The following is a 23,617-nucleotide window of genomic DNA, read 5'->3' as shown; positions in this document are numbered from 1 at the left end:
GGTGCCGGTGCCACCGCGTTTTGGGGACCCCGGAGCCCCACGGGCCCCGTGCGGGTGTGACAGGGCCCGCTTGTGGTGTCCTCCCCCTTCCCCAGGAGCCGCCACCGGCGGGAAGGGGCCACCGGAGGTCACCAGCTCCAGGCCACCAGGATCCTGAGCATCTCCAGGGATGGAGGCTCCACCACCTCCCGGCTTCATCACCCCCGGAGTGAGGTTCGGAGGGACCCCCCAGTGGCTGAGGCTGTGCCCGGTGGCCGCTGGGCACCACGGGGCAGAGCTTGGCTCCATCCTCTGCCACCATCATCATGGGTGACATCGTCCAGCCCAGCTCTTCCTCCTGCAGAGGAGCTCCACACCAAGAGGTGTGCCCGCCGCAGCCCTGTCCCGAGCCCCGGCGGGCAGCGGGGGGTGTCCCTCGGCTCCCGGCTGTGGGAAGAGCCAGCAGTGTTTCTCCGGCCACCACCAGTGGTTGTCCCCATCGCTGGTCAAGAGAGATGTCAAAAAAGACATTGAGGGGCTGGAGCGGGTCCAGAGGAGGGCAACAGAGATGGTGAGGGGTCTGGAGACCATGGAGAAGGGTCTGGAGAACTTCTGAGGGAGCTGGGGGTGTTCAGCCTGGAGAAAAGGAGGCTGAGGGGAGACCTTCTGGCTCTCTCCAACTCCCTGAAAGGAGGGTGTAGCCAGGGGGGGTCGGTCTCTTCTCCCAAGGAACAGGTGATGGGACAAGAGGAAACAGCCTCAAGTTGCCCCAGGGGAGGTTCAGGTTGGAGATTGGGAACAATTTGTACACAGAAAGGGTTATGAAGCCTTGGAATGGGCTGCCCAGGGCAGGGGTTGAGGCACCATCCCTGGAGGTGTTCAAAAGCCGGGTTGACATGGAACTTAGAGCCATGGGTTAGTGATGGTTTTATCAGGGTTGGGTTGATGGTTGGACTGGAGGATCTGAAAGGCCCCTTCCAACCCAGCCAATTCTATGATTCTCTGACCCACCAAGGGGGTGGTTTGAGCCTGAAATTCCCCAGCTGCAGCGTTTCCCTCCATCCCTTCCAAACGATGCGCCACCGAGCTCATCCCATTAAAGGATATTTCACCAAACGACTCGCGATAGTTTAATACGAACGGTAGGAACATTTTTAATTAAATTTAAAAAAACCCCTGCCCAATCACAAAAGACCCCTCGGCCAAAAGAGAAACCACTTTTGAGGACAACAAGATGATATTTCAAGACGGAGCTGGGGCAAGGAGATAAGAGTCTGGGGGCTCCAGCCTTTGGATACACATCCCAGCCCCTGATGGGCTTTGCACCCCCGTCCTGGGGGTCAGGAGTGGCCATGGGATGGTGACAAGGTGGCCATGGGGTGGCTGGGTGTTCTGGAGCCCTCAGCAGGGTGCCGAAGGGAGGAGGCACTTGGAAATGGTTCCAGGAAAGGGGATTTAGGGGCAGCCGAGGCCACGCTGTGGGGAAACCCGAAGGCACAAAGCCTGGTGGTGCCTCCCTCCTTCCTGAGCGTCCCCGGAGGGAAGGAGGTAAAAGCAGCCTTTGTTCCTCTCCCTCCGCACCTTCTCCCAGCCCCTTCTCCAACCAGCAGCAATTAAAAGTGTTAAAATCCTTCAGTAAAAAGGCTTTAAAGCCAAACCCAGCTAAACGTCACCCTGATGCGGAGCCGGAGCTGAGGTCTCCTCTGTTTTTTCCCTTCCTGTCCCCCCACGTGGGCATCACTTTTTGGAGACCCCTCGTGAGCAAAAATTCAGTGTTTCTCCGGCCACCACCAGTGGTTGTCCCCATCGCTGGTCAAGAGAGATGTCAAAAAAGACATTGAGGGGCTGGAGCGGGTCCAGAGGAGGGCAACAGAGATGGTGAGGGGTCTGGAGACCATGGAGAAGGGTCTGGAGAACTTCTGAGGGAGCTGGGGGTGTTCAGCCTGGAGAAAAGGAGGCTGAGGGGAGACCTTCTGGCTCTCTCCAACTCCCTGAAAGGAGGGTGTAGCCAGGGGGGGTCGGTCTCTTCTCCCAAGGAACAGGTGATGGGACAAGAGGAAACAGCCTCAAGTTGCCCCAGGGGAGGTTCAGGTTGGAGATTGGGAACAATTTGTACACAGAAAGGGTTATGAAGCCTTGGAATGGGCTGCCCAGGGCAGGGGTTGAGGCACCATCCCTGGAGGTGTTCAAAAGCCGGGTTGACATGGAACTTAGAGCCATGGGTTAGTGATGGTTTTATCAGGGTTGGGTTGATGGTTGGACTGGAGGATCTGAAAGGCCCCTTCCAACCCAGCCAATTCTATGATTCTCTGACCCACCAAGGGGGTGGTTTGAGCCTGAAATTCCCCAGCTGCAGCGTTTCCCTCCATCCCTTCCAAACGATGCGCCACCGAGCTCATCCCATTAAAGGATATTTCACCAAACGACTCGCGATAGTTTAATACGAACGGTAGGAACATTTTTAATTAAATTTAAAAAAACCCCTGCCCAATCACAAAAGACCCCTCGGCCAAAAGAGAAACCACTTTTGAGGACAACAAGATGATATTTCAAGACGGAGCTGGGGCAAGGAGATAAGAGTCTGGGGGCTCCAGCCTTTGGATACACATCCCAGCCCCTGATGGGCTTTGCACCCCCGTCCTGGGGGTCAGGAGTGGCCATGGGATGGTGACAAGGTGGCCATGGGGTGGCTGGGTGTTCTGGAGCCCTCAGCAGGGTGCCGAAGGGAGGAGGCACTTGGAAATGGTTCCAGGAAAGGGGATTTAGGGGCAGCCGAGGCCACGCTGTGGGGAAACCCGAAGGCACAAAGCCTGGTGGTGCCTCCCTCCTTCCTGAGCGTCCCCGGAGGGAAGGAGGTAAAAGCAGCCTTTGTTCCTCTCCCTCCGCACCTTCTCCCAGCCCCTTCTCCAACCAGCAGCAATTAAAAGTGTTAAAATCCTTCAGTAAAAAGGCTTTAAAGCCAAACCCAGCTAAACGTCACCCTGATGCGGAGCCGGAGCTGAGGTCTCCTCTGTTTTTTCCCTTCCTGTCCCCCCACGTGGGCATCACTTTTTGGAGACCCCTCGTGAGCAAAAATTACTCTTTACAACCACAAATTTGTGGTGGTTCCACAGCACGGAGGTGCCACAGCAGCTTTTAATTTGAGGTGTGCTTGGGGCAGTATCTCCAGCAGCGTGTGCTCACGGCTGGTGGCGGAGGTAGTTCACCAGGACGGTGGGGATCTCCAGCTCCCCGAGGGCGTGCGGGCGACCAGCCTGCTTCAGGAGGCGTTGCATCACCAGCCGGGCCTGAGACATCAAGGACTTGGGGTGAGCTGCGAAAAGAGAGGGAGGAAAAATGAGGTGGTCACCTTCAAGACAGACCAAAACTCAACGTCTTCGCCAGGGCTGGTTGCACCGTGTATCGAGCCACGAGCTTCCCAGCGGCGGTTCATGGGAGCTGGGCGTTGAGATGAGATCTTCCACCATCATATGGAAATAAGTGCAATTTTTCTGGTCATCGGCAGCACAGGGGAGCCACAGTTGAGCAGCAGGAAGGAGAGGAATGACAAAAAAAGCAGCCTTTAACCCAACAGATTTCTATTAAGTGGAAAAACCAGGCTGCAGAACCATCCCCATGCTCCAGACCACCACTGAGGGCCCTCTCTGGAAGCAGCTTCTTTAGTATCTAGAAATACTGATGAAAAGCAGATGCTGCAGTGAGTCTGAGAGGGTGATAATGACATAAATGTAGGTGGTGGCTGCGCCGAGTCGCACCCCAGACCCCAGCCAAGGCAGCCTGCCTCCAGCCACACCCAGCGGCCGAAATCGGGTGTATTTGGTGGGTGTTTATTAGAAACAAGCCCTCCCGTCACACTCTCCCCAAATCCCAGCAGTTTGTTTTAGGAGTTTCCTGCGGTAGCGCATGGATCCAAGCCACCAGATTTCATCACTGGTGGTGGACCTGTTCTCCATGACCTTGTGATGTCCTTCTCTTGACATGTTCAGTGTTGGAGACTTGGGATTTTTTGGCCTGAACACAGCAGTCACTGGGGGAGAGGGATGATTAAGAGTTTGTAGTAAAATAGTGATAATACTTGAGAGTTTAAGCCTAGAGAGACCCACGCACTCAAGTGATGCTGCAAAGGGAGATGAAGCTTGTAGGACACCCTGGGTAAGGCTGTGGGGAAGCAGAGGCAAAGGGAAGGGGAATCTGAAGCAACTTGCACCCAAACGAGCACAATTAGTGCCCCGGGGCCACTCACACAAATTACCTCTTGCCTGCAGCAGCAGCTCCAGGCCCTCGCTGCGCGGTTGCGTCTCGCCTACCGTGAGGTTGGGCAAGTAGACGTTGGCTCCAAAGTCAATGAGCAGCTTGATGAACTCGCTCCGGCAGCTGTGCCTCAGGCAGGTTTCCAGCAGAGTCTTGGGCTCCTTGATCTGGGCGATCACCCTCTCCTCTGTGCAGTTGTAGTTGGGGTCAGCGCCGTAAAGCAGCAGCATCTTAAAGCACTCCAGGTGCCTGTACACGGCGGCGAAGTAGAGGGGACCAGAACAAGCCACCGAGTTGGCAGCCCACTCGGGCAGTCGCGCTTGAACGTTGGTTTCCGCCCCGTGGTCCAGGAGCTGCTGCAGGATGTCCACGTTCCCATCCCTGGCGGCGATGAGCAGCGGAGAGCAGTTGTTGTAGATGCTGCCCACCGGGCTGGCCCCCGCCTCCAGAAGGACCTTCACGCACTCCCGGTGGCCTTTGCTGACCGCCACGAAGAGCGGGGTTTGGGCCTTCACGTCCAGGCTGTCCACCTCAGCCCCGTGGGCCAAGAGGACCTTCATGCTCCTGACGTGGCCCAAGGTGGCAGCCAGGCGCAGGGGGGTGCTGGGTACCCCCCAGCCGCTCCTGCGGTTGATGACCCTCTTGTACCTGTCTTGGGACAAGAGGTAATCCAGGGTTTGGTAGTTGTCCTCGGATACTGCTCGGTTCAGCTCCTCGCTTTCTCCGTTGTCTTCTTCATCTTCTCTGGGCTGGAGCATGGAGAACATTTTAGTGATGTCCATTAGGCTCATTTTCTTTTGGTCTGTCTCCCGTATTCCGCTTTCATCGTAAAAGGTCAAGCCAAAGGTCTACGGGATAACAGAAACACCACCACCACTGGGTTAGAACCATCCCCCTGATACCAACACCATCTTTTTAATTATTTATTTATTTTTATACACAATTTAAGGAAGGTTCCCCCCAAAAATCATGATGCTGCTGACGTGCCTATCACCTGTCACTGTGGGTAAGGAAATCCATGCTGGTGAAGGCAAAGATGGAGGTCCGTGGGCCACCTCCCCTTAAAGTGTTGTAATTAAGAAGATGCCAAGATAATTGAATCTGGTGTTGGAGTTCAAACGCTACACGAGGGAGCTCATAAGACTTTTGCTTTATATTTTTAATTTCTTGAATGCTGTACTGCTCGCCCAGGGTGGGACTACGCGTGGGACACCCACACCTTGGGCTCAGGAGGGGTCCTGGGTGGCCACAGGCTCCCGCAAGGACTCTGCACCCCACTGGTGGTCAAAGCCACCCATTTTTCCCAAAACCTGCAGAAGTCACCCCATCCAGCTGTTCTCTGTGGGAAGAGCACATTGGAAAACAGCACGAATTAACTCTGCTTTGGACCAGCCAAGGCTTCTGGGGGAAGCCCCACCAGCACCCGCACTTCCAAGTATTTTGGGACCCACGGAAAACTGGGAGGAGTTTTAATTTAGGAGATTTTTACACTCTGCCGCTCTTTAAAGGGACTGGATTTCAGAACAGGAGGTGAAGGGGATGCGAAGGTGGCTGGTTTGACCAAGGGCTTTGAGCATCACCCTTCCCCAAATGACCTCAGTGTTTGAATTCATCGAACCCTCTCCTCTCTCCTGCCTCCTCCAGCCTGAGGAGCGCGGCTGCAAGAAGGATCTGGGAATTTTATAGCAGGGGTGGTGGGAGGAATGGGATGCTGAGCTGGCCACAGCAGAGCTGGGTCTGAGCCCCGACAGGTTTGGGGGTGCCTGGTGCAGGATGCGGCCTCACCGTGGCCAAAGAGGCAGCAGGAGGAGGAATGTGATGGCCCCACGGGGAAGGGCAGAGGAATTCCTCGCCCTGTCACAGCCCCGTGGCAGCTCGGATTTCCTCAGGGAGAGCTCCGGCTTCCCCAGCAGCTCCTCCGGTCCTCCCTTGGAGGAGGTGAGGAGCTGCACGGAGTAATTAGCTTCTTTCTGCAAACGGGTAACGAGGCAGCCACAGGAGGCTCACCCCACATCCGTCCGGAGGAATCCCCCCACGCGAGGCCACCGTCCCATCTCATTTAATTAGGGCGAGTTCGCCGGCAGCGAGCGATGGCAGAGCTCTGCTGCGCTTCCACCTCTTCCACTGACCCAGACTATTTCTATAGAAATATGTAAAATTGTAACATTACCATTACTCATTAGACATGTTAACGAGCTCTGGAGCTTTGGGAACACCACAACCTACGTGGCTAATGGGGTGGGGGGGGTTATTACAGATTCGATTCAAAAAGATGGCCTGCTTATATTCCCAAGGGAAATGGTCTGGAAAAGTAAAAAAAAAAAAACAGCTGTAACATTCCTGAGGCCACAAAGAGCATCTCCAGAGGTTGCTCTGGCAGCGTAAGCACTCACTCGGGGACCTCACAGATGTTCCCCAGCCAGAAGAGCCCAAACCCCCACCTGCAACGAGCAGGGACATCTTCAGCAAGATGGGCTAGATCTGCATCTGCAGGCAAATCCCCCAAAAAAAAGGCCCTGAGGGGAGCTAGAGGGGACAGAGAACACACTGAGGCTCTCACAGCTGGTTGCCCAGTTACCTTCAATGGCCCAGCGCTGCCTGGTCACCATTCTGCTGCTGCCTTACCTTGGGGAGGCAGGGGATGCTCACAGCCAGGGCGGAGGAGGCCGTGGTGGTCCCATGGTGAGTTCTCCTTCGGTTTAAACCTCAAAAAACAAACAAACAAACAAAAAACCAGGAGAGAAAGAGCGAGGATCTTGCTGGGCCAGGGCTGGCCGTCCGCTCTGCGCCACCGCCGCGAGGCAGGCTGTCACACTCACAGCTGAAATGCCACCGCGGGGAGAAGGGCCAGGGCCATGGGGCTAATTTTAGCCCCTGAGGGGTTTTATCTTACCCACTTCCATTCTTGGAAAGCTCCCCTGGGTAAATATAGAGAGGGGCAGCCAGGCGGGGGGAGGCTGGGACAGGTGCTGGGGGCCTCTTGAGCCATCCCAGCAGCCACAAAGCGTTTGTTTTACCCTTTTCTTGCAGAAATCAGGGGTGATTCCAGTCCCCTGGCAGGGCAGCGCATCCCCTACCCCTACATTATCCCGGTTGTTGCCCATCACCCAAAAGGATTCCCTCTGAACCCCCCTCCCCACTGCTTTTCTCACTTTCAGAGCAATAGAAATGCTCATTCACAACATCCAGGGTTATGTATTGAACACCAGAAGGACAAAAGCACTGCAAAAGGCCCAGAATTTCTCACCTGAGCCGCATCTTCACCTTCCCTCCCAGAACAAACCGCTGCTTTGGCTTCATAAAATTGAGCAGCACATCACAAGGTGGGACCCTTTGCAGGGGCAGAGAAAACAAGTGGGGGGCAGTGCTTGGGCTCTTATCAGGAGCTGGCAGCTGGGAAGTGTCATCCTATTTTCTCCAGTTCCCTCTAAACCTTCTCCAAACTCTTCAGCGGCGGAGCAGGAGCGGTCGGAGAGCTTGAGGCAGCGTTATCAGCAGTACCAGATAACGAGAGGGGAGGCAAATTATCCAGCAGAAAGATCTCCACTGCTGCAAGAGGTAAAATCAGGGGGCTCTGGGAAACATTCACGATGTCCCCGCCGTCACCACCACACGCAGTTTGTAGCCGCGCTGTGAAAAGCGGAGAGAGCAAGAAAATGTTAAACATTGGGAGGTTTTAGACTTCTGGCTTCCTCACAGTTTCGCTCTCTCCAAATTCACTCAAAAATAGATTGTCACTTCAAAAAGGTCCATTTCCCCAAAGTCAAGGCTATGAATGGAATTATGGAGTAGGAGAAATGTGATAAATATTGGAGCAGGGTTTATTAAGCGTCAAGAAGTTGCAGCCACAATGAGGATGCTGGGGTCAGAAAAGGCAAGCCTGGCTGGAAACCCCCTCAGCAAGGTGCAGAAATAAAAGCAGCAATTAAAAAAGCCAGTGCATTATAACATGGAAAAAAAAAAGGCTACAGACAGCAAAATGAATACACGATAGAAAATATGAGACGTAGGAAACTGTAAGGGAACTTGGAGATGAAAGGAAAAATCCTTGAATGGAAAATTTAGTGATAAACTGCGTATTCTTTTGTCATTGCTGCTGCTGTTCAGTTGTTAACCAAGAATAGAAACCTCAGAAACAAGAGCGGCTCTTTGGTGAGGAGCAGAGATTAAACCAAACACTAACGAGGCAGAAAACCACGAGGTACTCGCTGATAAACCCCCCCTCAGCTGGGAGAGCACAAACCCCCCCACTCGTGGTGCTCCCCTGGCAGCCAGAGACACTCGGTCCAGCCCGTCCTGCCCGGACGTTTCAGTTGGCAGCTCCAGATAGAGCCCAAAGGGGAGCCCAGGGAGAGGTGGCTGATAAAGCCTGTCCCCTTTGGGATAAACTTCCCAACACTTCCAGCCCCGGGGAGGGCTGAGGAGTCAGGGGGAGCGTCACCTTCTGCCTGACCCCACACCCACTCACCACAAAGCAGCCCCATCCATTGGAAAAGAATTAAAGGACAGAGTATATTTAATGCCAATTGAGACGGTTTTTTGGGAAGGTAAATCCCATCCCTGGAAGTTCCTTCCATTAAAGAGATTATAGTAATTAATGCAGCCGAAAGGAGGTAATGAGCTTTCTCATTTAACACCGCTAAGCATTCTGATTTAAAAGTTTAGCGCTAAGCGGTACCAAATAAATCATTTTGAGGGGATTAAGGATTTACTAACGGTCCTCAAGGCGGGAGACGCGCAGTTATCGCGTGGGGCCACTCCTGTGCTTCAAAGGTCCTACCTTTGAACCACACAAATCGCTGCCAAACCCCAGCAAAAAGCTTCTGAAGGTGGGAGGTTCCCTCCCTGCCGATAAAAACATCAGCGGGCACCTTTCTGGTGCTGGCACCGGTGGCTGGTGCTGCTGGTCACCTTCTCCAGCGGCTCCGTGACTCGGGTACTCACCAGGAGAGGGCACGGACGCCTGAGGACCATCCCTGGGCTTCACTGCAGGGTCTCACACAGCAACAGCTCCCTTCACAGTCTAATGGGTGTGTTAACACATAAAATATGTAGTTAGAGCTCAACCAGGAATCCTGCGACTGTTTCTTCTTCTCCACGAGCTGGAATTCCTCGAGGAATTGTTGGGGTGGTTCAGCCTGGAGAAAAGGAGACTGAGGGGAGACCTTCTTGTTCTCTCCAACTCCCTGAAAGGAGGCTGTAGCCAGGGGGGGTCGGTCTCTGCTCCCAAGGAACAGGTGATGGGACAAGAGGAAACGGCCTCAAGTTGCCCCAGGGGAGGTTTAGGGTGAAAGTTGTGAAAAATGTCTTCATGGAAAGGGTTGGCGAGCCTTGGAAGAGTCTGCCCAGGGACGTGGTGGAGTCACCATCCCTGGAGGGATTTAAAAGCTGGGCAGACATGGTGCTGAGGGACATGCTGGGTTTGGGCAGTGTTGACTCGATGGTTGGACACGATCTGTAAGGTCCCTTCCAAGCCAGACAATTCTATGATTCCATGAATTTCGGCAGCATCGGAGCCCCAGAAGTTTGGCGCTGTTGCAGGACGGCTCCCTGCTCCCACCACCTCCTTTCCAGGGATCCATCCCTCCGAGGACACGCTGGAGCCAGCGGGAGATGATCATCATTAAGGACCTGAAATACAGAACCCAACATCAGCACGTGCCCGCTCCTCACTTCTTGACCTTAAACCAGTGATTTTTCAGCACACACCTCCCATTAGGTTTTCTGATCAGCATTTTTACTTGGAGTAAGGTATCTCCTGAAAGCTGGTGAGAACACGAGGCTTTCACAATCTGCCTCCAAACAGAACCTGCCCCCTCGCAGCCAGAGTTGGCTCCAACAGGGAAGTTTTAGATCATCCCTCAGCAAAGGCGCCGTCAAACAGAAAATAGGTTTTCCCCCAAATGTAAATTGTAGCTTTTTCAGTTCTAGTCAGGGTTAACGCTAATAATCCAATTAGCAAGGCTAACGTAGGCAAATGAAAGATTTCATTGCCAATATTAAGAATATTTAGAATTAGCAAGGAGGAAAAAAAAGACTCCGAAACATCTGGGGACTGAGTATCCCCAAGCATGGGGTGTATTTTTTTTGGCCTTAATACATAGAAAAGAAATAGCCATTTTTAGGATGCACAATACCCATCAAGGGCTTGTAACAGGTTTTGGTCTTGGGTCTATTCCTCGTGTTCACAGGCTCAGATTTATACCATTCACGTGAATTTAGTGATCCACATGGCATCCTGAAGCACTTTGTAAAGCCTTATAAATGTCCAAATATCACCCAGTGCTGCACTCTGCAACCCCCAAACCAATCCCTTCTGTAGAAGGAGGGGAAGCAGAATCACTCCCGGTTAAGATGAGCTCACTCCTTAGGAGTCTTTCACTGATTTCCCATCTCAGAGTGGGAAGTCCTGCTTGGAGTTTCACTAATCAACACACACACGAGTCATTTACTTTAAAAAAAGCAAGGTATTTATTTTTGTAGGGAATAAAAATAAATGGTAATACAAGTGAAAACTTCCTGGAACAAATACACGTAGAGAAAAGCCACAGCGCTCCTCTAAACATGGTACAATTAGGGGTTTTTTTTAAGCAGTGCATTAACTACAGTGAGTTACATGTTTACAGCCATCGCGGCACATTCAGGAACAAGTGATTTCACCATCCACAACTGTACACAACTGTCCTCCAACACTTACACCCACAGAAACAGCGACTGACTGACACAAACAGCAAAACCACAATTTTCGGCCGCGCACGACAACACGGTTTCAGGGACGTTCCTACCACGAGGAGTTTGTGGGCGCCAGGAAGGGCAACACACGTGTGCTCTGTGACTACATCCAGTGCAACAAGGGGCTCCAGCAGTAGGCTGTGACAGTAAACACTGACACATACACATAGAGAAGTGATCAGAGAAGAGATACGGGTCAACTTTGTAACCTCCCCTCCTTCTGCCTTGCTTTTGTGGTTCCGAGATGCCCAAGGGATGCAGCACCGGAGGGTGAAACACCCCAACAAATGCCACCAACTGCAGTTGGTGCTGACAAAACCATGGACTTCAACATCAGCAGGCTTGGGACATCCCTCATCTAATTAAATCAAGTGCTGTGTATTAATTTAATTAAAACAAGACTAGGACATTCAGAACAGATTCTTCCCCCGCCCCCTGCCCTGAGGGAGGGTCTGTAAACAAGGAGTAACTGCTGCAGGTCCCAGGTCCATACACAAAGCAACCCCAGGGCAGGGCGGCAGGGAAGGGGAGAAGAGCAACAAACACATTTGGAATTCTCCTGGTCATTTACAAATACTCCTTATTAAACAGTGCCAAGAAATGATCCCTTCAGGGGAGCAACCCTCAGGCACCAACGCTGCCCACAGACCAGTTTGGCCAGAGCACGAAGCAGCATCTGGCACAAGAGCCCTTTGAAATGCTTTTCAGAAGGTGCTGCAGCTTTGAGAGACACAAAGGTGCTTTCTGAGCTCCAAACCTGCTGGAAACAGCAGCCACCAAGTGCTTCAACACAGAGATTCCCAGCTGTGACCCAGTGAGATGGAACTGAGGGCAGGGATCCCATGAAGGTCCCAGCAAGGCTTGGGAAGTTCGCTGAAGCTCACCAGCACGTCTCCTCCGCCCCAGCCAGGGCGGCCTTGTGTCAGCACCCACAGAGCAGGTGGGTTTTTCTCCTAAGCACTTAAATGAAAGGCAGAAGAGCAGGAAGAAAATGTGCAGCAAGAAGTATATTCTACCTCTAGGCTTTAGCAAACTGCTTTCTCTCTCCCATGAGAGAGGGCCATCTATGGACAACATCTATGGACAAACCAGTTATTCCTTTTCCTGTAAAGCAAACAGCACCAATTGGATTTTCTCTACCACAGGCGACAATTTGCCAAACAAAAATCCAATTTCAAGAATCCAGCATTGTGAAGTTCACATTAAGACATCTCAGCCGAGAAATAAAGCTACACCAGTGCCTCTTTATCCCAAAGTAAGTAGCTTTAACGCAGAATATCACAGGCACTTCCCCACTGCGGGGCTATGCTCATTTGCAGCAAGAGAGACACGATGTACAGGCAGGAAACCAGGGGGTATCCTGGTAAAGGGAGAGGTGCTCCAGGAAAGGAAGGAGTTTTAGACAAATGGAGCCCATCCGCAGCAAAACAGGATCCCTCCTCCCTCCCAGTTCTCCCAGTAGAGAGATCCAAATGGAAAGCAGCAAGCTGCGTTGTTCTCCGAACAGCTCCCAAGAGCAAACGGTTATTCGTGACTTCACAAGGCGTGGATGCTCCGCGAGGAATAAATAAGTTATAGGAACTTTGCAGCTACACAGTGCTCACCTCAGAGGATTCCTACCTAACAGCCTCTTGATTTCCTTGAAGGGTTTTAGGGAACACACAACCAAGGGACTCACCGCTGTCAGCGCAACGAGGGGACGCGGGATCTCGGCGAGGCTCTGGGGGCCCGGCCGAGCTGAGCAGAGACCTGAGGACGTGCTCCAGAGCTTTCAGCAGCTGCTCAGTTTTGGGTTTGAAACACACAAAGCTAAAAAGCACCCGGCTAATTGGTTTTCACACAGAAAGCCAGGAAACTCTGAAAAATTAAAAAAAAAAAATCTTTTCCAGCTCTGTAAATTTACAGCACCAGCACGAAGGATTTTTAATACGTTGCAGACGTCGACCACGTCTGTCTATGTTAAATCCAAGAGCTTTATAAAAGACACAACATTAATTTATTAATATTTTTTTGCTAGGTTTTGCATTTCAGAGCATAAACTCATCCATTATTTTGTTACTGAAGTCCAAAGCAGCAAGATTACTACAAGCTTGCTAATACTTTCAGTGTCTGAAGTAATCTTTTCATGGTTATGTGCACCTGCAGCAGTATTGTAGTCAAGAAGGATTTGTGGAGACAGTGTCACGTTTTAGGGATAAGCAAGGATTATTATACTTTCTTTCAAGGTAATCTAAAATTCAAAAGACAAAGCAATGTGTAAACATTTATAGAAACCTCTGCAAAATGCTTTTATACAGTGATTAACAAGCGACATGTCTAAACCCTTCAGTAGTCAGTCAAAATTCTCTACAATTCTGTATCTCTAATTTTCATTAGAGAACACATTAAAAGAACTGATGACATCTAAATAACTGGTCCTAGAAAGTGCCTGTCTTGGTCTCATTTATCTTCTCTGTTTAGAAGCCACGCACACTAACAGATGGGGTTGATCCATGTGAAACAGGCCCCAAACTGCAAAGTGCAGGCGAGAAATAGAGCTTTTACCACTACACAGAGGGAAATCAATCATCTCCCCAGCAGCCTCCAGGGAAAGTGACAGCAGATTCTGAACCCTGGGTGTCCAGAGCAGCCGGATTAAGATTTAGGGTGCAATCCCTTCACCTGAGGAGTACATGGATGAGACAAACTTAAAAGGCTGGCAGACTGTCTAACAATATTAGAGCTTTGCAGATCTTCTCTTTAGAAACAAAAGAGACTCAAGAGCAGACAGTCACCTTGAGAGCAAGACAAGCTGCCCTCAGAAACGTGCAGCCTTCAAAAGACAATACACAGTTGTTGCACGATATGGGATTTTTGATATGTACCCACACAACAAATTTCAAGCATCTTCTGCTTAAGCAGATCTGGTTAAGTATTTGATGGGCTTAGTTTTTAAATCAATCGCACATTCTAGTTCTCAGTCCTGCCTTGAAAACAACTATTTTTTAAAAACTACTTAAATATTACTTGCTTTAAGATTGAAAAACCTGCAGCATTAAAAACTGTTTCTCTTTGCCGTTGTAGGCATTGAGGAAACTCTGTGTTCTCAGGTATTGCCCTTTTTCCTTGGGGCTTTTGATAGGCTTAAAATGAAATATGTATTTTCTTACCTGAAGTGAGACACTCAGGGGAGTTTTTGTTTGGGTTTTTTTTCTTTCCTACTTTAATCTTGAACACTGATAGTCACTTCACCATAGGCTACTAACACATGAACAACAGCTACTGCATTTTACGATGCTCTAATGGAATGTTCCTACTTTTCACTGTAGATCAGGAGGAATCACAGGAAGTATTTTCAGTTTGTTTCAAGATTTCATAAAATAGAAAAAATTGATTTTAAGACCAAATGGCAGCACCTAATTTAAACACTAGGATGCAAAAGAAAGCAGAGAGGCATCTTGAATTAAACTGCACAAGGGGACTCTATGCAATTAAGCACATCTGTAGAAGCCTGTCCAGAACAAGGGCTGTGGGACAGCTTTCCTGGGCCATCCGCTCCCCAGGGAGAGAAGCCCTTGTTTCTTCACAAGACCTGTGTCTAAATGGAATGTTCGTCTCCGTTTCAAAGCTGGAGCCACAGCCATGAGCCAAGACATCCCCTTCTGGTTCCAATAAGGGGTTACATCCCAATTTACATCTTGTCACCAGCTTCACAACATTACAAAGTTCATTGCCATGAGAGATGTCATTCATCTCCCCATGTCCTGACAGTACAGACAAAACTTCTCTAAGGTTCCTGTAGTTTTAACATCCAAGGTAACATTCACGACTGACACTCAGCACGTGATGTGACCAATCGTTTTAGGACCCATTTCACTGATGGAACACCCCTCATCTTTAATTACTGCCTCATAGATGGATGTGAGGAAAGCACACTGATTCCAGCTTAGAAGAGTTACTCCCTTCAATTTAACCAAGATCATAAAACAAGAGAGAACAATTCTGCATCAAGTTTTTTTCCTATCTTTTCTCATTTCTAATCCTCCCTCTGTCAAAAAATTCACGTGTTACAAGCCATCTGTGTGGCTTTCTGCACTCTCACAATCAGTAAATGTGGTCCATAAAAGCTTATTCTTTGAAAGGTTGGCTTAGACAGAAGCTACTAAACTCAGGGGGTCAGCAAAGATCCTGGAGAAGCCGGCAGCAGATAAAAAACCTGGTTTAAAAATACTGACTACAAAGAAGACCAAGTACTACACTCTACACTACAATAATAAAAACAGTACATTGCGGGGCTGGACATGAAAACAGTCTCCATAAAAAGGCACAGGGGGGTGTTTTGTTTAACAAATATGCATAGGAAACAAAAAAAAAAACTGAATCAGTTCTGCCACAAGGTGAGGGTCCATGCAGATTCATTCACAGCTAAGAAAAGACTTTTTTTTTTTTCCTCATTTTAAGATGAACTGAAATTTTTTATCATTTTAAGATGACCTTGTACCAGCACTGAGAATAAACGGTTTGCATCTTTCTTCCTCCAGTTATAAACACTGCACAAGTCCTAAACCTCATGTTAATTGGCCAAGATTTCTTTCAGCTTGGAAAACCAGCGCTGGCTGGTGGTCACAAACCTCCAACACACATAGTGCTTCCACCAAAAAAACAAGGTTTGTGCTAACTCAGGGCAGCCTCCCGGGCAGCTCCGTGCGCGTCTTCGTCATCGTGGCAGCAAAGCACTGGAACCAAACCATCTTCTGGGCAGCGAGCACAGCTCCCTGCAAACACCTACTCACACGGCAGCGCTGCGGGGTCTGCGCCCTCGGGGGGACACAGCTCCCTGATGCCTCGCCACCACCTCGCCTGGGTCACCCACCAGTTCTCCCAGCGGACGGATCAGTGGTGCCGAGGCTTTCCCTCCTTCATTTCAGAGTCTGACACCTGGATGGTGTGGCTGGGGAGGTCCTGGGGAGGAGACAGGTTCTCTTTGTTCCTTTGGTCCACGTCCGAGAGAACGTCCCCGTCCCCTCCTGCGGCGCCGTTGCTCAAGGCAGGAGGTGGGTCCCCTTCGTAACCCTGAGGAGTGTTGACCATCGGGGTTTTTGAAGCAGCGGGTCCTACTTTAGATAAGGAGCAACCATCACTGGGCAAAGGACCATCAAGAAAAGGAAGTTTCTACACAAAGAGACATTAAGAAAAAATTACTGAAAGCTGTTATTCCCAGATGTCAGGGATATACAGAAGCCAAGTGTCAACACCACAGTCCTGTGTCAGTGCCTGTCTCAGCTCTGTAATTAAAGTACATGCCCATAGACTCTTACTTCTTTGATACCAACATAATTGTTTAATGTGAATGCCAAAAACTTTAATTCCATTAATTAATCTAGCAAAGGACACCGATGGGTCTCACTGGTATATTTTTAGATTACTCCCACTACTGTATTTTTAGGGGTTTTTACGCTTGTTCGTGGTTTGGTTTATTGGGTTTTTTTAATACACCTAGAAAGGATATTGCAAGTAGAACCTTGAGCACAAAGAAATTCTTTTCTCCTTGAAGCTTTCTGAAGTGGAGTTGAAACCCAGAAGTTTTTTTAATACCTACTTCATTTAGAGAATCCCATGCCTGCAACAGCACTTGACCCAGCCCAGCTTTTGCTGAGCAGATAAGAGTTTGGGGGACTCAAAGCTATTTATTACAGCAACCTCATTTAACCCTTCATTTTGCCCAGCTCTGCCCAGCGTGTTGAAGCAGTTGTTCAGTGAACAATTGTTCAGTGCCAACATTCAATGCAGGTTATATTTCCTAAAACCATCAGGTGATTTTAAATATTATTAGGATTCAGGACTCACGTTTTCCAGTTCAGATGCACTGTCCTCCAGTTTCACCTTCTGGCTCACGCAGCTCAGCAGATGATCCAAAACACACTGTTTTGGATGCATTCCTTTGTCAAAGCGATTGTACATCCCACACCAAAACCTCAAGAACAGGGCAAGAAAAGAGAATTAGGTGGCCAATTGTACACTACCAGCCAACAAACTAGATAACCCTTTGAGGATAAAAACAAAGCTTTCAAAGCGAGATCAGCAATTGATTTTTAGAAACTGTGGCAGCCTTGGATTACAAAATTCAGTATTAATGGGCAAATTTTCATAAAGTTCAAAAAAATTGAGGATTTAAGTACTTCTGCCTTATGACCCACGTGCACTGGCAGTCGGTATTAGCATGAGATGAAAATATTATTTTTTTTTCCTACAGCAAACTCACTAGCCGTTCACCCTTAAGTCCTCACTGGGCCCTACCTCCCTACTTTTATTAAAATGCTTTGCCTGCCAGTAACGACACACAGCTCTTAAAAATCCATTTGCATTCCAGTCTGGCTCAGCAGGGAACTGGAGCGAGCCAGAAACAAAGCCAAACCAACCACTTCAGCTGTAACAAGCAAACAGACACGGCAACAAGAAATCCCTCCTTGCGAAAACCACCCTGACTGCATAATTCTGGGTGTGACTGGGCACTGCAACTCCTGCTTTGAAGACTTCCTTAATATATATTAAAAAGAAGGAAAGGAGGAACTTGCTCTAACAATTTCCTACCCCATCATGTAAATTTGACAGAGCAAGCAGTCAGGGGGGTGTGTACTGCTTATCTACACATCTGAAGTTCTTCTTTTCCTTGCCTCTCCCCTCCCTCTTTCTCAACACCAAACAAAAAAATATTCTTTTTAATTACAGTACTTGCACTTATTTAGCAATTACCTCTGTGCCACTACTCTCAGTTTATGGATGAGGAATGAAGGGGAAAGGTAAAACAAACCATGCTAATCAGTGAAAATTTATTAAACCTGAATTACCAGTCTAGATTACAATGAAAGAAATGTCCCGTCCGTCCCCCTTCTTAAATGAGGAACTTACTGGAAACTGAAAGGTAACGTGTTTGGTTGAAGCTCTTTGTAAGCTGTAAATCCTTTGTACAAAGGATTTCTCAGTTCCTGCTTCTTCTGTAAGAGGAAAGGCCACAGAGAATGGGTCTTCTCAAAGATTCTGTTAATTACAAATAACAACTAATCACCAAAAAAAAAAAGGAATCAAGTTAAGTGGGTTAATAACACTAGGTGTTCTGGGGAGAAATAGATTGAGGGAGCTAAGAATTGTTTTTGCACACTATCTGATTAATTTCATAAACACAAGATACATCACTGAGGAACACATCATCATTTAAAACAGACACTATTCAGTCAAAAAGGAGCATCTGCAAGTTATTACTGTGGTCCAGATTAAAACATCTGTCTTCAGGGATACAATTAGTGTAGAAGTCTTTTTCACACTGTAGAACATAAGCATCTATCAGCACAACTTACCCTTAAACCAAGCTACAATTACATTAAAAACACAAAGAAACACAACCTGCCCTTTTTCTGACATTTAAAAGGACTTCTAGACTCTATTAATGCCCAACTCACTTGAGATCCTCCCGCTCCTTATGACAGGTCCCAAGGAAGTTGCCAAACTGGCAGGAGTAGACGTGGTCATGGATTTCGAGAAGGAAACGCTCATTGAACTCAAAGGTGCAGGGGAACTGCTGCATGAGCTGCCAGACACAGTCAACGAACTGAGTGAAGACAGGGGACACCTCTTTGGGGTCTCCACACAGATGGCCACACCTAGAGGGATGCAAACAAAATGGGGTTAGATCCCACGTCACCCAAAAAAGAATCTGCTTGCCATTAGGGTTTCTTCACTATTAGAATAAAAAAAAAAGTGGAAAGAAAAAGTGGAAAGAGTCCCTAAAGAAGCAGAAACAGTGACCACAGAACATTTATTTAGCCAACAACTAAACAAACAGCAGTTTATCTTTGACTGTTTCTTCTTATATACCAGTACACGGTGTGCATACTGCTTATTTTCCCTTACTGGAAGGGAAACCCTTAAGGAACATACATGCTTTAAGGGAACAGATTTGTTTTATTATTAAAACCAGGAATTAGTTTCACATCAAGAATAAATCTTCAATTTTTAACAAGCCAATATCACTAACAGACTGGTCCCTTCCAGCCTTGTAATCTTGTGGACCATCTCAGTTTCTAATTTCTCTATGGTAAATAGAACAAGTAGTAATTCAAGATAAAATCCTTACTAGATGCAGGCTATCAATTACAGAATGGCAGGATTTTTAATCTGCCTAGAGAATGTGGGTCAAATTGGATTTTAGCAGTATATTGGGCTAACGTTTATGCTTCGAACTTGGTAAAAGTCCTGAAAAAACATTAGCTGAGATTTTCTTCCAGGCCATGACAACGGAAGAGTTAACAGTCTTAACATTAACACTCCTCATAACACGTGAATGTGATTTTACAGGTAGGAACTCACTCAGAATTTCAATTTGTTCAAGGCTGTATTGTTTTGTAATGTAATAAGAAAAAGCACTGATGAAATAACAACCCCAGCAGATGCTGGTTTTGTCACCAACTCCAGTATTTTCTAGATCTTCTCTCCTCGTCCTATATTTTCATTTAAATTTTTCATGGGAGCACATGACCCTGAAAGCCCTCTGTTAGTTCCTCAGCCAAGCCTTCACCCAAGGCAATATTATTTTGTTACCTGTGTGAGAACTTGTGGCCCATCGCAATCCACTCCTTTTCTATTAGAACCTGCAGTTTCAAAACAGAGGTTTAAAAAAAAAAAATTAAAGCAAAATGAAGCCTTTGATGTTAAGCTCCTAAAAAGCTTCAAACCAATGCTACCTGCTGACCCCACTATTTTGAGTTTACCCACAGAAGCCAATGAAAATAGTAACAGTGATTTATAGATTAGAATTATCCACAGTTACCAGTACAATGTCACAGTTGGAACTGGGAGTTATTTCAAGCAAGTCTAGAAATATTTTGAGGGAGTTTCTATGTTGTTAAAAATCATAATACTCACACTACTCAACACAGTGAGCTAAAAGAATTATCAGCTTAATATTGCACTATGTACTATTTAATTTGGAAAAGAGCACTGTGATATTCAGCAAAATAGATCAGCAACTGGAATTCAATAAATGTTTAACACACAAATAGGAATATAAGAAGTACATTCTTGTTGAGAAGCTCAGGATGGAATCAGAACTATATGGCTAGTTGTCTTTTAATAGAATGCCTGTGCTATATTTATATATGAAAATAACAAGGAAGAAACATTTTCCTTAAAAACATGTCTCATAAGGAACCAAATGACTGATGCTGAATCCATTCCGTGCCTTGCTGGGTCGTGTTTAAAGATCAATTCCTGCTCTCACCCGGTAAGAGACCAGTCACACTAACAGTCCTAGAGAACAAGCTTCTCCACTTTTTTGTGGATTGCTGCCAGAGCTGCATCCTTCTCTCACTCCTCGCTTGCTGAAATGTCTCATTAGCAGCTCTCATGTGGACATTTGAGGAAACAAAGATTTGGGAATTGTAAATCAACCCCTGCAGTTTTGTGCCCATACCATTCGGAGTAATTAAAGCTTGTTTATAGAATCAAAGCTGGTTTTATATAGGTCACCTACTGTTTGTTCCAGGAAGTAGCCCAAAACGTTTAATTAGGGCCTGTTTACATTTCAAATCCAGGAAGCACTTGTGATTTTTGGAATTCCAACATCGGTGTTCTTACCATGAAGCCTTTAAAAGTCCTGTAAAAGGGATCTAAGAGGAGGCTGGCCAGGGAGCAGACCTGTGCCGTGCGATCCCACCCGTCGGAGCAGTGCACCAACACACTGGCTTTTTCATCTTTCACGGCCTGCGAAGGAGAAACCAGACACAACAGTTTAGCAGCTTTCTAGGTTCATTACCGTAATTAAATGCTATCCTTATCCTTTCCTCTGCATTTACCTGACTGGCCTAAAACCCAAGGGAAAAATATGTCATTTCTCATCTGGACCATGAAAATGCAACATTTCTGGGCACGTGGCCATCAACCCACAGGGAATCCCAACCAGAATAAAATGCCGCAGCGCAGCTCGTCAGCAACACAGGCTGCCGAGAAACAAAGACCCTCTCATCTCAAAACGGTGAGTCTTCTGAAAGGCCAGGAATTCTCAGTCCCTTCTTCTGAGGAAAAATCTGGTAGATGAATAAAGAATAGTAACTGAACACACGGGGACTAGGAAATTCTCAAGAAAAATTAGAAAAGCTCATCCCAACTCCCTCCCACACGGATCCCCTTCTTCCCTGTGTACCTGTGGTGGAAGAAAAACATAAAATAGCTTTGTACATGAGAAAATTTTAAGAGAAAAGCCAGTATTTACAGAAGGGCACTACTCTTACCACATGTTGACTGCGTGCCCCTTGTCATTACTGAAGAGCCACATGCCTTAGTGGTCTCTCCTTTTGCCTGACCTGCAAAGCCACAAGCTCTGCAGAAACAAGGCCTGCGTTCAGTAATCAAAATTAACATCACACAGACCCAGTAGAAAATGAACTGGCCTAAACAATCCCTCCTTTAAAGCAGAGCAGTTGAATAACTCACCAGCACAGGGTTATGAGTTGTTCACACTACTAAATACGCATTTTTAAAGGTCATTTATTCACATTCTGTGATTTTTGTTTGAAATGAGTCCTAACAAAGCCCAGATAACTGCTTGTTACAGTCCAGTGAACAGGACAATGTCTCAACCCCTACGGCATTTTATTTAGTCCCAGGGAGCACCCAGGGCAGAGCCAGCTGGGCAACCCACCTCCTGTGCTCCGCCTGCAGGCTTGGGTTTGAGAGCTGAGCCCAAACCTCAATACCAACATTTCCCCACCTTCTCTCCAGAGGCAACTTCCCAGCCCTGGAGCAGTCAGTCCCTAACAGACAAGCACATTTTATTTTATTTTATTTCCCCTGCAGGCTGGGGTACAGTTTTACCTTGGCAAGAAAGACGCCTGCATCCATCACAGCCTTAATGTGCCGTAACCACCCTGAGTTCTCCAGCCCAGTGAGGAAATCACTCATTGAAGGTGACTTCATTTCACACACTACAAACAGAAACAGAGGAATTAGCTGACACACCCTTAACATCTTTTTTTTTTGCCACCTCCTCATTACCTCTTCACAGCAACAGAGCCTAGTAAATCCAAAAAAGCCAATATCTCCACACTTTTTTAAGTGTCAGCAGCAACATCCTGTCTAAAGGATACAAACCAGAATACACCAACCAGAAATTTTTAGTTATGAGAGAACCTGAGGATCTGAAAACCTCCTCCTCTTTTTTTTAAACAGTAACTATTTTTTTTGGCTGAGTTTTTTCCAACAAAGAAAGTGTTTGGTGATCTGTTACTTCACTATAAATCACCATCACACACACATCTAACAACCAGTAACATGCAGTTACCAACACAAAGACCTGAAGAAAGGAGAGTTCTAATTTAGAGAGAGAAATAACACGTTTAACCTCGCAGGCAACTCGGATGCTGTATTGAAACCCAGCAGAGAGAAGACTGACAGTAACACAGCTCAATAATCCATAAGCACCAGCAAGAGAGATTTTATCACTGTCAAAGAAGAATATGGGAGTAAACAAGTATTTATCCTGCCTCTTCTTCCACTGCAAAATAAATCTGCCAGGAACAGGCAATTGAGGACTTATACGTGTGATCAGGACAATCTCTTGGTCATGTGAATAGCCTCAGTTTTCTCCAAGGTCACCTCAGACCCCGCAGTGCCACCTGGCCAAGCAATTGGTAACATCAGTTATTTAACTATTTTGAAGGAAGACGACCATTAGGCTGGTTACGAAAATATTAAACTCATATTTTGAACGACAGCACTTGTATTACATTGTGGAAAACTAAGCACAGGGACCAAGCGGAACGATTTGCAGCGTCTACCATTGCACTGTCTTTGTCAGCATGAGGATGGCCATGGTGCTGGAAACCAGCTAGCAGGGGATGCTGGTTTGCTCCAAGCCTTTAATGGCACTTCTCCAGAAACGCATTAGGGAAAATATGTGCCTGATTCATCTCTTGATCTCCAATGGCTCAGTAAGTATTTCTTCCACCTTACTTCACATTTTTTCCCCCTAAGATATTAGCTGCTATTTTTGAACCTCTGCAAAACTAAGCACAATAATAAATAAAATGTGCAGCAGGAAAGAATTTTTAAAAATATTAATACTTTCAGCTACTTCAATACAGTGAACACAGTACGATACTGACTTTGCTCGTCTGCTTCCCCCACAACACCCAAGTCCACACGCATTTGTGCACGTAGGGCTCATAGATTCAGCAGCAGGTTCTGTTCCAAAGCAGCCACAGATGATGAAGACTGGCCACTTGCAGGGCCTGTACCTACCTTCCAGGAGTTTCTGCAAGCTGCTCCGCATCACATGGATGTTTTCTATGCCAATAAATTTAAAGCGAATGTTATCATAATTATCTTCATTCTCATAACCCTTCCCAGCAGCTCGGTTGGCCATGGCATTTAACTGTCAAATTCAAGGGAACAGGAAGAGGAGAGAAAACAAAGACAGAAAATTACAACAAGCAATACACAGAAATAAACGAGTGTCTTGCAAGTTCTTGTTTTTTTTTTTTTTTTTAAATTTGCTAATAGAAAGAGAAAATTAATCATCCATCCTTTCCCTTTTAGATTCAGATTCAGACATAGTGTATGCCAGTTGCTGAAGCTGTGTTTACCAGCTTTGGTAAGAGGGTCCTGAACCCATTTCACTCAACAG

The 23,617-nt window shown here is 47.4% G+C and overlaps 2 protein-coding genes across 3 annotated transcripts in view; both read right to left on the bottom strand.

Moving 5' to 3' along the window:
* Positions 1-2,412: 2,412 nt before the first annotated feature.
* ASB12 (ankyrin repeat and SOCS box containing 12) lies at positions 2,413-9,426 on the bottom strand. Its single transcript, XM_014955958.1, has 4 exons — positions 9,175-9,426; positions 6,856-7,860; positions 4,232-5,078; positions 2,413-3,292 (listed from the first exon to the last, which is right to left on the bottom strand). The coding sequence occupies exons 3-4, from the start codon at positions 5,019-5,021 to the stop codon at positions 3,159-3,161; spliced, it is 924 nt and encodes a 307-aa protein (XP_014811444.1). The 5' UTR covers positions 5,022-5,078; positions 6,856-7,860; positions 9,175-9,426; the 3' UTR covers positions 2,413-3,158.
* Positions 9,427-9,749: 323 nt separating this feature from the next.
* LOC106896234 (myotubularin-related protein 8) overlaps positions 9,750-23,617 on the bottom strand; it is a 24,305-nt gene continuing 10,437 nt past the window's right edge. Inside the window, exons 7-15 of one of the 2 annotated variants that reach the window (XM_014956039.1) lie at positions 23,233-23,365; positions 21,808-21,917; positions 20,572-20,697; positions 19,537-19,586; positions 18,399-18,599; positions 17,851-17,979; positions 16,789-16,915; positions 15,815-16,113; positions 9,750-9,861 (exon numbers count right to left, since the gene is read on the bottom strand). In XM_014956039.1, coding sequence (XP_014811525.1) covers positions 15,835-16,113; positions 16,789-16,915; positions 17,851-17,979; positions 18,399-18,599; positions 19,537-19,586; positions 20,572-20,697; positions 21,808-21,917; positions 23,233-23,365 — 1,155 coding nt within the window. In that variant the 3' untranslated portion in view covers positions 9,750-9,861; positions 15,815-15,834. Of the gene's footprint in view, positions 9,862-10,677; positions 16,114-16,788; positions 16,916-17,850; positions 17,980-18,398; positions 18,600-19,536; positions 19,587-20,571; positions 20,698-21,807; positions 21,918-23,232; positions 23,366-23,617 lie in introns of those variants that run through there. The other variant, XM_014956037.1, reaches the window with a different exon arrangement.

This window comes from Calidris pugnax, unplaced genomic scaffold (genome assembly GCF_001431845.1).
Source record: "Calidris pugnax isolate Ruff unplaced genomic scaffold, ASM143184v1 scaffold281, whole genome shotgun sequence".
Classification (NCBI taxonomy): Eukaryota; Metazoa; Chordata; class Aves; order Charadriiformes; family Scolopacidae; genus Calidris; species Calidris pugnax.
Note: the sequence above shows the minus strand (reverse complement) of the source record. Positions and strands in the feature narration are given on the sequence as shown.